The sequence below is a fragment of the Pestalotiopsis fici genome (genome assembly GCF_000516985.1).
Source record: "Pestalotiopsis fici W106-1 unplaced genomic scaffold PFICI_Scf_7, whole genome shotgun sequence".
NCBI classification, from domain to species: domain Eukaryota; kingdom Fungi; phylum Ascomycota; class Sordariomycetes; order Amphisphaeriales; family Sporocadaceae; genus Pestalotiopsis; species Pestalotiopsis fici.
In genome coordinates this window covers 2329999-2344059 of record NW_006917097.1, presented here as the reverse complement: position 1 = coordinate 2344059, position 14061 = coordinate 2329999, and the positions used below count along the sequence as shown (strand labels likewise).

The window sequence follows — 14061 nt, the reverse complement described above, 5'->3', positions numbered from 1 at the left end:
GGGGGGGGCCTAGAGTTTGGGGTACGTAGGAACTGTCCAGCAGCAGCACTCACTTGAGAGGGTTCATATGCAGCAGCGCTGATTAATGAGAGCTAGAGGCGCGTGGTAAAAAGGTGGGGGCTCTATTTTAGTGTAGGACCTAGACTCGGCTTCTTTTTCCACCAAACTAATGTATGAAATCATATCAATCAATAATAATTATCCCGAACATATCAGCAGTAAGAAAAAAGAAAAACACTTGTAAATGCGGGTGCAAAGCTTCTTCATCTTCTTCTTTCCCTTTTTCGAGCTTTCCAACTATCCGGAAATAAACAATATACTTTCACCTGTGCCATGGGCTTTATACAATAACATGATAAAGCTACTTCCATTGACAGCGAGGTCCTAGAGCTGAAATAGTATATCATTTCATTTCTTGCATCTTGACTGGCTATATCTTTATGTATAATCACACTGCATTTTTTTCTTCAACTTCAATTATATCTTTCTACATGAGAGCTCCTAATTATTAATTGACTGAGTTCTCCATCTTCTCAATCACTCAAGCCTTCCGAGGAATCAGAACCATCCTCGTCGTCAGAATCCCTTTCTCTACGTTGCCTGGACTTGCCTTGATGACTTGACGCCTTACGAATATCCGACTCTTCATCCGAATCAAGAGGCTTGGTTGGTGGCCTTTTACTTCTCGAAGACTTGAAATCCGGATCAAAGTAGGCGACAGGTGCCCCGCGGGTCTTTCTCGGCTGCGGTGCAAGCTGTTGCGTAAAGTAGTCGTCTCGTTGCTGGTTTTCCAATGCGTTCTTGACATCATCACCCCGGACAGCATTGATGTACTCCTCAAATTCAGTCGCGGTATCCGCAACCTTCTCAAAGTTACCTTTTGATAACTTGATAGTCATGAGACCTTGGTTTCCTGATGCGACCACTTGCTCTGGTGTCAGGCCTGCCCTCCGGATTCGCTCCATTCTATCGTACTGCCCCATGGCTATGGCTGTTGAGAATGCGTTGCGGATTTGGCGTGCGTTCCAGGTGGTTCCGTCGCTGGAGTACTTCTTGTAGTGGGATACTGCAAACTTGAGCAATTTGTCCTTCTTGAAATCAATCTTGACGTCTGAGGTCTCATTGTCCATGGCGATTCGATCCAAAAGGTTATTCCAAATCCTCTTCGTTGAGACGGCATCTATGGCGTCGTATCGAAGAGCGACATGTATGCGCGACTTGAAGGCCTCATCAATAATTCCCACAATGTTGGTGGTAAGAAATAAGATGCCACTATAGTACTCAAGATGTCTCAAGAATACTAAAAGACCAATTAGTTCCACGAGCTGTGTGCCAGAGATGACGATACTGACCAGAAATGACTGCATTACGATCCATATCAGACCATGTCCTTCTCGCCAGGAAGACATCTGCTTCATCGAGAAGCAGTACGCAATCCCATTTTGTCGCCTGCTCTGTATGCTCTCGAAGGTTTTTCTCAACCTCTCCTACATGGACACCAATGTCACCACATGTGATGGCATATAGTGGTTTCCCGGTATAAGCAGCAATCGCTTCAGCCGTCGAGGTCTTGCCAGTGCCGGGTGGACCATGGAGAAGCAGAATCAGACCACGGCCCTTTCCCTTGATCAAGTCAACTTGGGAGGTTGGAACGCTGTAACCCGAAGCATTCTTCTTCTTCTTGTGATCGTATGCCGACGTATGATTGTCAACAAGCGATAGCAGCAATTGGCTATAGCCTTCTTCTATAACCAGATCTTGCCAGGCACGTCGTCTAGCGTCCTGTGTCTTGTCAATCTTTTCCAGCTTGTCCACACTTACCCAATCTAGTTTGAAAATTGTCAGCGATGCGCAAAAGAGGCATATAATCCGACAAGGTAATCACACTAACCCCATTTTCGCTGACGAAAGTCAAAAGCCGGTACGCACTCGGATAATAGCATAAGACACTCCTCTTTCCCTTCCAAGTCCTCCAGTCGCTGGGGATGGGTGAGGTGAAAATTCCGTGACAAGAAATTTTCTGAGCGAGCCACATCCACGTCATGATCCGCGACCACGTTTATATCAGAGTCACTTGCAAACTCGTACCCTTCGGTCACCTCTCGTGTGGACGGCCGAGTCCGCCCAAGACGGAACGACTCGTTCCTAAATGGCGAGAACGACTGACAGAATGTTTTGCTGTCCACGTAAACATCGCTATCCAGATCGCGCCCAGGAGCTCCTACTTTGTCGTCGTAATCCGGAATGTCGTACCGCACTTGCGAAAGCGGGGCTCCTCGCTGGTGTGCGTAATTACTCAATACAGTCTGTTGTAATCTGGCCGTGGCGGTCTGAGCGTCATATTTCTGGTGGCCATAGCATTTGGTCACTTTCTTCCCTCGTACCAGCAACCGCTCACAGAGCTCTTGACTATCCTTACAAAAGTGAGCTGGAAAGTAGTCGAGATCGACAATGTTTTTCTCGCCTGTAAAATGCGGGATGCGATAGGTGATACGTTGAGGGCCAATCCTCACGCCGTCCCAGTGTAGCAGAAGACAATCAATGACTACATCTGTGTAAGTCCCCACGCCGGCTCTTGGTGAGTCGTCAGCCTCCAATTCTTCACCTGGTGGTTTGTAAGCAGTCGAAAGAGCCGCTTTGTACAATCGTCTTCGGCCGCCTGTAACGGCGTAAACTTGGTAGAGCAGATCAACATCTTCCTCTCGACCAACGATGAGGTCGCCTGGGTTATAAAGATGATACACCTCTTCAAAGAGTACTTTCTCCACCGAGCCTTCTTGTATCTTTATCTTCAACCCGACGAGATGGCCCAAATCTGCCTGAATGAAATCGCAGAGACACCGAAGGTTTGAAATACGAATTTCAAGGATGGTCTTTTCATTCGTCATCTCAGGAAGTGTTTTTCGTACTGTATGTTCCTCATTGCTGCTCGATTGTTTGTCATTCTCTGTTGGGCTCACTTCTCTGACCTCCACCGAGATGGACATTGCTGATGGGCTTTGTAGTGTCAGACCAGCTGCTTGTTCTGTTGATGAATCTGAACAGGGCATCTCTGTTGCGGAAGGCACGCAAGTATTCAGTCGCTGGCATAGTTCATCATACTTGTGTGTGAGTTTCTCCAACGTCGATATGATATCTTTCCAGTGATGTATCAATAACTATTTATATGGTCAGTTCACCAGTATCGTAACGCTTGAATGCTGAGAAACTTACTTTGAATGGCGGGATTATCCTGATTGTATGCTATTATCAGCTTCGTGCCACTCTATATGTTGTGGTTACCTTTGATTGCTAGTTACTTACTCAAAAGCAGAAATTGGCAGTGCGAAGCCAGTGATCTGTTCCAAATCTTGTAGAAGATAAGGTGAGTTGATCAATACTCTCAGTGGCTTCTCGACGTTTTGTGCATTCGCGTGGGCAATTTTGAAATCTTCTTCAGAATACCCTCCGTCTGCTCTTCTCAAGCTACTTGGAATGTTGCGATAGAAGGCCTGTATTGAAGGGGCTCCACGATCACTTTCTCTGTCAGCAGAAAAGTGTTTTCCCTTTGCTTTTTTGCCATCTTCGGGTCTTAGTGTGTCAAGTAAATGTCTGCGCCAATCGTCCATTGAAAGCCGTTGAACAATGCAGGGGCGCATTTTCTCAGCTCTGGTAAAGGCGTCAATTAAAAAACATTGGGACTTGGTTTCAGGAACACACAATCTATGGTACGATTCAGGAATGGTACGTACTCCAAGAAGCTAGACTTTGAGTCAGCCGAGCCAGAAGCGGCCTGCTGGGCCGCAGACTCTTGTCCCTCGAAGTGCTCTGATGAAGTGCCTTGTAGTAGAGGTTTCTCCCCCGTGGAAAGCTCGTCCATGAGCTGGGACAGCTGGGAGAACTCGTCAGATAGGTTGATGGTGGAAAGTGACCTCAAGGCTTTGATGCTCTGAACAGCTTTCTTCAAGGCATCTTGTGCGGCGGTCTCGGCGCTTTTCATTTGAGCAGGCAAGTTGAATGGAGATGGATCCTCTTCCGAGGCCGTCGCAGCTGAGTCTCCAGCCATGATGATTATACTCGGAGGTGACCTTTCTCGGAACACGAGAGTAAGTTTGAATATTGGTAAAGAGGTAAAACGCTTCCTGTGTTTAAGACGCACGCATACATTATTGAAGAGGAAAAATAATGTAAGCAAAGGTAACTGGAAAGTGGACTTGGGCAGTGTTCATGAGGTAGCTAGGTACCTGTTGCCTGGGTCTGGTCCGGTCTGTCGTGACTGGGCATCCTCAAGCAAAGTTGCGGCACAGGTGGTTGTCCTACATAAGACCCTTGCACAAATATGCAGCGTTGTGCACTGATCATTGGTTCGCCAATTTCGACGTGATACCCTTTCAAGGTTTTTGTGCATAATCTTCAGGATCGACCTGAACAGCTGCTGGAGTCTAGGCTGGACACTTGTGGCAGTGCCATCTAAGGGCATCCCACGGCGCCAAGGGTCGCATGGCCCTCCTCAACATATGGATTTGGCTCAATGGTACAAGAAGATGGTTGTCTACTGCCACTGGGGTATCTGAATCAACATCCGGGTGAGAAATACTTAAATCACGACTTTTCAAAATGGATCTCGTCGGGAACCCCATGGCGTCGAGGACTGATTGCGGTGAAATTGCCGAGTACATGCGCGCCGCCAATGGCGCCCACGGCGATGCTTTGACTTGGAGACACCGAAGAGACAGTGCGGACTCAGATGAGATGAATGATTATTGAACCCCCTTTCAGACCACCGTATTCTAACACCTCAAATAGTGATTACAACACATTCTACTCGGAGTATTTCGCTACACAGAAGGAATTCATGGAGACTGCCAACAGATTCCTCGAAAAGTCCAAGTTGCCTCCCATGGATCTTGTACAAGCAGATGCGTCCGGCTGGAACACAGTACAGTCAAGAATGGAACAAGCATGCTCCGCGATTGAAAAGGTGTCAACTCAGGAGAAAGAGCTGTCGGGTATGAGGGGCAAGATGGTCAAGGCATTCCGCGGCCTTTGTCGGAATGCAGCAACTGGCAAACTCTTTACCTCGCTCATTCCTGACGACATGGGCGGCTCCGTGCTCTGCGGCGGCTTGAACGTGATTTGTACGGCGCTTGAGCAAACCTCTGTGCACCGCGAGGCCGTGTACAAAGCCTTGGAGAGATTGCCACGCATCCTCAACAACCATGTAGAGTTCTTGGAATTGGTCGGCCAAGATGCCGACATCCACCAGCGCGCAGCAAAGTTGTACACCGAGGTATTACGAACCCTCAATCATATTCTCCGCTGGTATACGACGAACGCGTTTGGTAGGTCTTGAATCAGTGACCTTTGTGAGACTTGTGCTGAAACATTGGGTTTGGATAAGTTGTGGGTGCTAAACGCCTGATCAATCCTTCTGCACTTTCCGCCAACCTCAATGACCACATCACCGAAGTCCAATTGGCGGCAAAGGATTTGAAGTCGCGGGCAACGTTTGTCTTGTGGAAGAAATCAAGTAACAATGCAGAGGAGGTGCTGGCGCTTGGCGCCAATATTGGTCGCCAATTTGAATGCGTCAACCTCAACATCCAGCAACTGCACACGGCGTCTTACGATATCATTGAGAATCTCATTCACAACAATGTGAAATCACTGCTTGGTGATTATATGCAGAGTAAGCCGGTAAAAGCTCACCGAATAAATCGAGGTGTACTAAAAACAAGTGATTCCAGGCTTGGCAATCAAGCATACGAGCAATTCCTTGTTGCCCGCTGCGAGTCACCCCATAACCACATCCGCAGAGTTCTTGAGAGAGCTAGAGTATGATCCGAACTTGATCATCAAAGATGTGAATGAGTTACGCCGCCTGTATTTCACCAATACCGTGTCAAGGCCCGACGCCAATCGACTCTGGGCATTCAAGGAAAATCGCCGAGTAACAGCCTGGAGAACTGTCCATGAAGACTCGTTGATGCTCGTCAACGCCCGATCAGGAGACTCTAGTAAGCGTTTACTTCATTTTTGTGTGTCCTTCCTACAAATTCTCCGGTTTTTGAGATATTCAAATGTCCTAGAGGCTTTGGCCTAGACACTGGGAGGCACAACCGGGAAGAATAACGTGCGCCTTTGGAACACATTTACAGGAGCGTCACTAACCGTTAATGTTGTACATAGTGGATTGGTCAACAACTATGGTCAACGCTACGTTCATTCGCTGCCTGATCGAGGAAAAGCCTGATTTTACAAGAATAAATACCATACCTTTGGGTTTCTTTTGCAGCCAGCATCGAGACCCTTACCGAGATGAAGAAGCAAAGCCAGAGAGGATAGCACTAAACTTGGTCCTACAACTGGTACACCATTTCCCCAACTTTGAACCGACAGATCTCCGCAAATGCTTGGATAAGCTAGAAAGGGACAATATTGACAGTATATTCAGAATATTCAGATATCTGGTAAAGAAGCTGCCAGAAACTGCGAGGGTCTATCTCATTCTAGATGGTCTTTCTTTCACGAGGGAAAACCAAGAGCGCAGCGTATGGGAAATTGTCGACCATCTCATATGCATACTGCTTGAAAAGAAGCACAAGGCGACTCTCAAGTTCATGTTCTGCAGCCCCACCAGAGCCAACTTTCTCGAAAAGCTGTTTGATGACAGCGAAATTCTCAACTTGCCATTGGCTCCCATGTCATTGCCGGGAAATTCATTGCTTCGTTTACGGTAGAGCTGAATATATGAATGGGAAACGTGTAGCGGTTTGTTTTCGTACCCTTAAACGGGCTTGGATATCACAATTTTGAACAAGTAAACCCTAATACCTATAATTATAATCATTGCCAATACATTGCAATACCTGAATCAGAATACTTTTGTACACCTGAGCGATAAATCTTATTCTTCAAATCTAAGTCATAATCAATTTTCCATCCTTCTCCAAAACCACGTTTGCATTTATCTTGTAAGCAACCCAGCCAAACTCGAAAATCTGGCGGCCGAAATTAGTCTCTCGCCCTTCCATAATGACCTTACGCAGACTCCCCATATGCTTGCCACCAGGAGCTATCAAGTCGTACAGTTGATCATCCAGCTGCTCTTCGTCACCCTGGCACGAGTAGAAATGGAGTTCCTCCAGGCTAACAGGCAAGAGCTCACTGAGCCTGAAAGTTTCAGCACGCAGAGTATCTTCATCGATGTCGAAATCATCCCAGTCTCTACCAATGAGCATATCGTGCGTCAGTGTGAGTCTTTTCAAGTTGACCAGCGCACGGAGGGATCCAATGCTTCCCAGATCGTCGTCGCTGTATCCATAAGGATAGGCTTCTCGGCAGTCCAGATTCAGCCACTCGAGCCTTTGGCCATGTCTCCGAAGAGCATCCCCGATGCTGCCAAAGTCCAACTCGTCTTCCCAATCGTCGAAAGACAGGCCCCACTCAATCCTGAGCTCTCGCAATTCGGGACATCGCGAGAGCATATCGGACAATGCTGGACCGTTGCAAATGGAATCGCTCAGGTCGATTGAGCGAACGCTGAGGTAGGCTCCTGGATATTTTCTGTCGATATCATGGAAGTTCCAGTAAACCTGCTGAGCTTGTAGAGATTGGATATGAGACAGAGCGAGGATGCCTGCGGGTCTCAGGCCGAGGCGTTCCTCCTGCAGTTTGTTGCGAATGCGGACTTCGCGCAGAGACGCCAGGTGAGGTGCGCACCCAGCCTTTGTGTCTGCGCCGGCCCTCAAGCTGCCGAACAAATCATACATGAACGGACCCAAATCATAATAACTTGCCAGTTCCACGAGGTCGAGTTTGGGAAGAAGCAGCATGGCGAATTGAAGCTCAACATGTCTCGTTCTGTAGTATTGCTCATTTTCTTCGCCATCTTCATCTTCATCTTCGGATTCATTTTCTTCGACTTGATTCTTCCTGTCTTGTCCGAGCCGTAAATCAGCGAAAAGCTGCTCAGCCAGATCCTCCGAGATATCGAGACTCGGGCGGGCTGCTTCAAGCAGAGATGTAAGCTCATTCGGCGGCAATTCCGAGTCCAGGTGTATAGATTTCACCAGCGCCCGAAGATCCGGGCGTTCAACCAGTGTCCGCCAGAGTAGCCTGCGATTCTTGGAGTCGTAGGGGATCGCATGATACAGGATGGGCTCGGCTAGTCCTCGCAGCCGCCTGGAAGAGCGACACAGCCGGGCCAGAGTGACAAGCTCCTCTGGAAAAGGTACATTTTCCCAACTGGGCTTGTACTCTGGAAACGAGATGCTAAAATGCTCGAGAATTTGCAACAGGATCTCGTCTGCGAGGTGCATCTTGCTCTCGATCCGAGGCAAATCGTCTGCCAGTTGCTTTATCAATCCTCTGCTGGATCTGAGAAGAATGTTGAAGTCACGATATATATAAGGGGTTCACAACAAGCGATAGATATGCCTAGCACTCGTAGGCAGCAATTGCTCAATATTCATTTGCGTGGATCAGGACTACCGAGCATCGGAGGTCGTGCCAAGCTTATTTGAACATTCTTTGACGGTCAGAGCGCAGCTCACCTCTAGGCTGCTGCGGATGGCACTCATTTAACACCAATAGAGATTTCAAGCGAGTGTTTCTGTCATGGTCGCCTTAGGAGTGCGTTGTACGAATAAATAGTTTGCATTCTGATTAAAGTTTGTTAGGTTGCGAGTCTATACATCACTAGCAAGGGTGGAGAATGTTTCCAAGCATTATTAGTCATTCTCGTCGAATGGTTCATACATCAATTCACAATAAGTTTCCACCTGAATAATTCTCAAATTGAATACTAATTATGAGCATAAAACACACATTGAGAAACCCTCTCCATCATTTGAATGCTCGACTATCATGCTGTACGCCACAAATCCACAGCGTTCTAGCCAAGACACCCTTGGGCGCGCACCACAGCAACAGTAATTGGGTAACAAGTCACATCGAAAAAGCTAGCACCCGCAATGTCACTAGCAGCCCCGATCAACAACGCCGGGAAGATATCCGACACCCCCTCGGGCACGGGGCAGAAATGGAAAACATTGTACCCCGGCTTGGTCGGATGCGCGCAGGTGAGGCGGCTGTGGCTGTCGACGAGGCAGTTCAGCGCCACGCGGCCGGCCCCATCGGGATCGACGGTCCTGTTCTTGGTGTCGAACCAGACAAAGCTGGAGCCGGAGCCCGCCGAGGGTACCGAGGCGACCAGGCCGTTGTGCGGCACCCCAAAGTTGACCTCGCCGGCGTCGCGGTCGAGCAGGTGGCGGGTGCGGGAGTCGACCCCGAACTTGGTCCCGACGTTGGGCTGCCCGGTCTCGTCATAAAAGACGCCGTAGACAACGTAGTCGGCAAGCCAGTACTGGCCGACTCTGAGAGCACCCAGGCTGGTTCCGTTGGGGTTAATGCCCCTGAGCGTGAAGCAGTTTGGTGCCGTACTATAACCACTTGCTGCCGCATTTGCAGTAGAGGCCAAGGCCAGAGTGATGATGTGAGTAAAGAACAACATATCGAAAGGTCTCTTAGCTACTTGTTGCTAAGAACTTCCTCGGTGAAGTTTTCTGGAATGATGACAATCAGAACATAAGGAGTCTACGATGGTGAGCAGCCTGATTTATATTCGCAACAGAGTCCTCCTGTATAATATTTAGAACACTCAATCCCCTATGCTTCCCCACTACCTGAAAGACATCTCGTAAAACGGCAACTCTCGAGGCGGGCAGGAACCTCTGATCAACCTATAGTCACAGGCAAGAGTGTTTGGTTGGAACTCGAGCCGAACCTTGTTCCTCACGATTTCTGAATTGAGCGACCTTGTGTCATGAGTGGCGAGCTGAGGAGATTCCCGTTGTTGTACACAAGCTGAGACCAGAAGCTACAATGTTTGGCCTGTCGACTTCTGCCGCGTCAATGTTGGTCTCCCTCTGTCGCATGATGACTTGCGGCAAGCTCTTGGCATTGATGTTGGGCTAGCTGGGGTGAGACGCTGAGCCTGCTTTAAGCTTAAATTCGCAGCGTGCCGTACAATGTGGGCGGTATGCTACTGCAAGCGGTGGAGGAGCAGCAACTGGCTCATGGAAAGAAGCTGGAAATAAGAAGTGGCGGCTTATTGATTTCGCTCGATATCCGTCTTCGTATCGCTCAGGAAACCTTTTGATCGTCTTACACATTGAGTATACCAATCCGTTCATCTCGCACTCCACGATCCGTTCGTGGGTGCGATGCTCGACAGACTGCCTCCCAAGACTGGTTTCTGTTGCCGTAAGGATCCAACTCCACCGAACTTCAAGCCAAAAGAAAAAGAAATTGCGAGCATAGCTATTCTTACCACTGAATACTGTGATGTCTCGCCTCGTGAGGCTTTATGGCGGAGTCGGACCCATGGCACTAAAATCCCCAAGCTAGGGAGTATCAGTCTGGTGACGATGGTTTGTTTTCAGAAGTAGCATGCGGCTGATATAGCTACCTCATTCAATTACGCTGGACGACTTGCCTTGTAATATGATAGCTCATTGCTTGCCTAAAGTGCTGCCCCGGAAGCACGGCACCAAGACATCATCCCTGGATGATTGATATAAATGCTCTTGCACTGGATTGGATGTCGCTAAGTGGATATGACTGCTCTTTTGCGGCTAAATGACGACGAATATTATACACAGAGCCACTCCTAATAGTTCTTTCAAGGATATTTATGAATCTTGTTGGGGATTCTTGATGGAAAGCCAAAGCTTTTGTGCAATATTTCTAGCTGCTCATCTCACCAAAGCAGTTCCCAACAACCTTTGCTGCACAAAAGCAGTTCTCACGCATATGGACAATTTAGCGAAATCATGACTACCTACTTGAGTGCAGCAAACCACCCTGGTGTTGATTAGGCTTATCTCAACTTGCTACTATGCCAAGAAATCGGTAAATGATATTGTTAAGCGCAGACACGTGGCTGATCTGGGGTAATCTATAATATGCGGCAATAGCACAATTCACTTTTGTGCAAAGACGTGCACAACACTGTCAGGCAAAGATCAGACGACGAGTAAATGGACTCGATTGATGTTTATAATATTCAATGCGACTATTTGCAATGATTGATTATTTTGCTCTACTCTTTATCGGCCATGTAGACATAGATGATTTTTGAATATACCTTCGTCAGATGCTAATCTACCTAGCTACTAGGTATATTGGTGTTATCATAAGAAGCTAAATAAGCCCCACCAGTGGATACATTAGTGTCCCATTTGGAGAGTATACACTGTTCAATCAAGACGAGAGTAGACAGTTTCAAAAGCACAAGACAGGGTGGCTCTTATCAAAATCAGGAACAGAAACTTGGGATTCTTCATTCGTATGGGGCAATGTCCCCTGAATACTTTCGGCTAAGAAACCCACACACACACACATACACCCAAAAAAGAAAAAGAAGAGAGGTCTTGGCTTCGCTAATCACCTGCTGGAAACCGCTTGGATTTCTAGAAGGCAATGTGCTGCTCCAATAGGCGTTCTGCCTGACCAACAGCCGAGTGCCCACAGGGGTCTCGTAGCGGCCCCACCTTCTGAAACGGTCAGGTCCTGCAAGGCGTCTCCAGGGCCTCTGATCGCTGAGCATGGCAACCCTCCAGTGCCTCCCGCCTCCCATTTGCCCACTTGCTGGCTGGTTCCTGGCATTCGCATTCCGGGCTTTCCTGATTCGGCCAGACTTGAGCCTCTGATGATTCTTATCTGCGAACGCCAAGAAGGCCACCTCTGTCTTCCGATCGTCATGGCTCCAGGGGTCGTGTCGAGGATCTGCCTCAATTGTATCCTCTGAGAGGCTGAACGACTCTTGATTCCGTCGTAGTAGGCACTGAGTCGATGTACCAAGACCGACCCTCTCGTCCCATTCATGCCCACCCAGATTGTGACTGCACCTGTACCCTCCCCTCCCAACATTATCACTGCTCTTCTATCTCGTCGCAGCATGTGCGCGCAGCTGCAAGCACCCCCCGTTACCAGACCCGGAAGCTTGCGCCGTAAACGACAGGTGCTCGCTCTTCCATACAACCTGTGCCACCATGTGAGACGACACATGTGAATTACAGCCTATTCATCAGGGCCCGGTGCTTTTCATTTATTAGAGCCAAAGTCGCTCGTCTGTAACCCCGTGGGATGGCGCAATCCTATATCCTCTCCCAGGCGGCTTCATCTTCATCGCTAGCTTGGAAACAAAGAGTCGAGGATTCGCAAAGGTAACAAACAAGTGGCCCAAAGTTTCTCATCCGTGCAGAACTCAGCCGCCGCCGCCGCCGCCATGGACACTTACAAGTCCACCCTCGTCGGCCTGCTGGGCCTCAGCTCGCTGCTGCTCGTCAGCCAGCCGACCCGTCAGTCGGCCCTGAGGGCTCAGGCTGTCAAGGTCAAGAAGTCCAACCCCGACGGCAAGATCCCTCCGCATTCCAAGCAGCACCCCCAGAAGAAGATTTACCTCGTCTACTTTCTCATGACCGTATCGGCGTGGTTGCAGGTAAACTGGCGTCCCCGTCACGTTGATTCATGACATAAACGGCCCTCTAACAGCTCGCTGCTAGGAAATCTTCATCACCAACCTGTACAAGAAGGAATACGGACTGTCCAACGACGTCATCTTCCAGCTGACTCTGATTAACTTCATGACGAGTGGTGTTGTTACCGTCTTTTCTGGTGCCTTTGCCGACAAGTATGGCCGCAAGTCCACCAACGTTGTCTTCACTGGCTGCTACGGCGCCGCCGCCTGCTTGGCCATGATCCCCGAGCTTCCCGCCATCTTCGCCGGCCGCATCCTGGGCGGTATCGCGCAGGCTCTCATGTTTGGCGTTCTCGACTCAATGATTGTCAGCGACTTCTTTGCGCGCAAGCTCATCACTCAGGGTTGCGATCTGTACCGCACTTTTGGTACCATGGGTGTCATCAACAGCTTTGCCGCTGTTGCTTGCGGTGTTCTTGGTGATCGCCTCATCTGGGCCACAGGCTACAACAAAGCCCCGTTCGTTGTCAGCTGGTTGGTCATGTGGCAGGCCATGCAGCTCGTCTGGTCAAAGATGGTGAGTTCATATATCTTGTCAGCTTCATAATTCCTCTAATCGCGCCCCTACAGAGAGAGTCATATGGTGCCGTCTCTACCGATGACATGGAGCTCAAGAAGAACACGCCGACTCTGGGTGCCTTTTTCAAGCGCCCATACATCTGGCCTCTTATGCTCGCCTCCATGGCATTCGAGGGCTCTTCGTTCATGTTCGCCTTTGCCGCTCTCCCCGTCATCAACTCGGTCCACCGAACCAAGTCGGAGCTTCCGGCAACCTACCTCTTTGCATGCATCATGACCTCGGCCCTGGTTGGTTCCCTGACCTTCAACATCATGATGGTCAAGAGGAGAGTGCGCCACATTCGTGTGCTGAGCTTGATCCTCCTCGGTGCCAACCTTGTCTGCTACCGTCTTGCCCGCCCCAAGAACGAGCGCAGCACTTTCTGGATGGCCAACGCATTTGGTCTGCTCATCGGTCTCTACTACCCGTGCATTGGCACTCTGAAGGCCCGCCTGATTGACGAGGGCATTCGCTCGACCGTCTTTAGCTTGGTCCGGGCCCCCGTCTACGTCTACGTCATCGCTCAGCTGCTTCTGAACCAGGGCACTCCCACCATGGTCAGAATGTTCCAGACTTCTTCGTGGTGGCTCACGGCCGCTTTTGCTGCTACCTGGATCATTTCCTACAACAAGAAGCTGCCATAAATTTCCTGCTTCTTGATCGAGTCGCGATCCACATTATGCCCAATCGCTGATAAAGACGTGGGACCGTCCTGATCCAGCAACTACCGGGCATGTGGATGTGACGGAGAATCAATTGAGGTAAACGGCGACCATGTTCACGAAATTGTCATGCTTGGTCCCGGCCAAAATCAAAGAAGGTTGGAGGATGAAATCAGGGGAGCGACAAGAAGGAGTTATGATGGTGGGATATGATTGGGTGAGTCGACTACTGAGGCTGTTCGTGTCAAAATAGTATGTTTGCATATTGGGCGGAGTGGGGGTCATCATTACTGCAGAGATTTGTCTGCATTCTCCTT

At 49.2% G+C, this 14061-nt stretch overlaps 5 protein-coding genes across 5 annotated transcripts; 2 read left to right on the top strand and 3 right to left on the bottom strand.

Moving 5' to 3' along the window:
• Positions 1 to 533: 533 nt before the first annotated feature.
• PFICI_10348 (uncharacterized protein) lies at positions 534 to 4045 on the bottom strand (the record flags this gene model as incomplete). Its single annotated transcript, XM_007838929.1, has 6 exons — positions 534 to 1300; positions 1353 to 1826; positions 1892 to 3158; positions 3214 to 3232; positions 3304 to 3591; positions 3732 to 4045. 6 exons carry the CDS (start codon positions 4043 to 4045, stop codon positions 534 to 536), a joined length of 3129 nt encoding a protein of 1042 aa, XP_007837120.1.
• A 551-nt stretch (positions 4046 to 4596) lies between these two features.
• On the top strand, positions 4597 to 6719 carry PFICI_10347 (uncharacterized protein; the record flags this gene model as incomplete). Its single annotated transcript, XM_007838928.1, has 5 exons — positions 4597 to 4652; positions 4786 to 5321; positions 5381 to 5668; positions 5727 to 5996; positions 6169 to 6719. The coding sequence occupies 5 exons, from the start codon at positions 4597 to 4599 to the stop codon at positions 6717 to 6719; spliced, it is 1701 nt and encodes a 566-aa protein (XP_007837119.1).
• Positions 6720 to 6899: 180 nt separating this feature from the next.
• PFICI_10346 (uncharacterized protein) lies at positions 6900 to 8300 on the bottom strand (the record flags this gene model as incomplete). The annotated part of the gene is made up of 1 exon (XM_007838927.1): positions 6900 to 8300. The coding sequence occupies one exon, from the start codon at positions 8298 to 8300 to the stop codon at positions 6900 to 6902; it is 1401 nt and encodes a 466-aa protein (XP_007837118.1).
• A 575-nt stretch (positions 8301 to 8875) lies between these two features.
• PFICI_10345 (uncharacterized protein) lies at positions 8876 to 9493 on the bottom strand (the record flags this gene model as incomplete). The annotated part of the gene is made up of 1 exon (XM_007838926.1): positions 8876 to 9493. The coding sequence occupies one exon, from the start codon at positions 9491 to 9493 to the stop codon at positions 8876 to 8878; it is 618 nt and encodes a 205-aa protein (XP_007837117.1).
• Positions 9494 to 12271: 2778 nt separating this feature from the next.
• On the top strand, positions 12272 to 13726 carry PFICI_10344 (uncharacterized protein; the record flags this gene model as incomplete). The annotated part of the gene is made up of 3 exons (XM_007838925.1): positions 12272 to 12484; positions 12549 to 13040; positions 13094 to 13726. 3 exons carry the CDS (start codon positions 12272 to 12274, stop codon positions 13724 to 13726), a joined length of 1338 nt encoding a protein of 445 aa, XP_007837116.1.
• Positions 13727 to 14061: the final 335 nt, after the last annotated feature.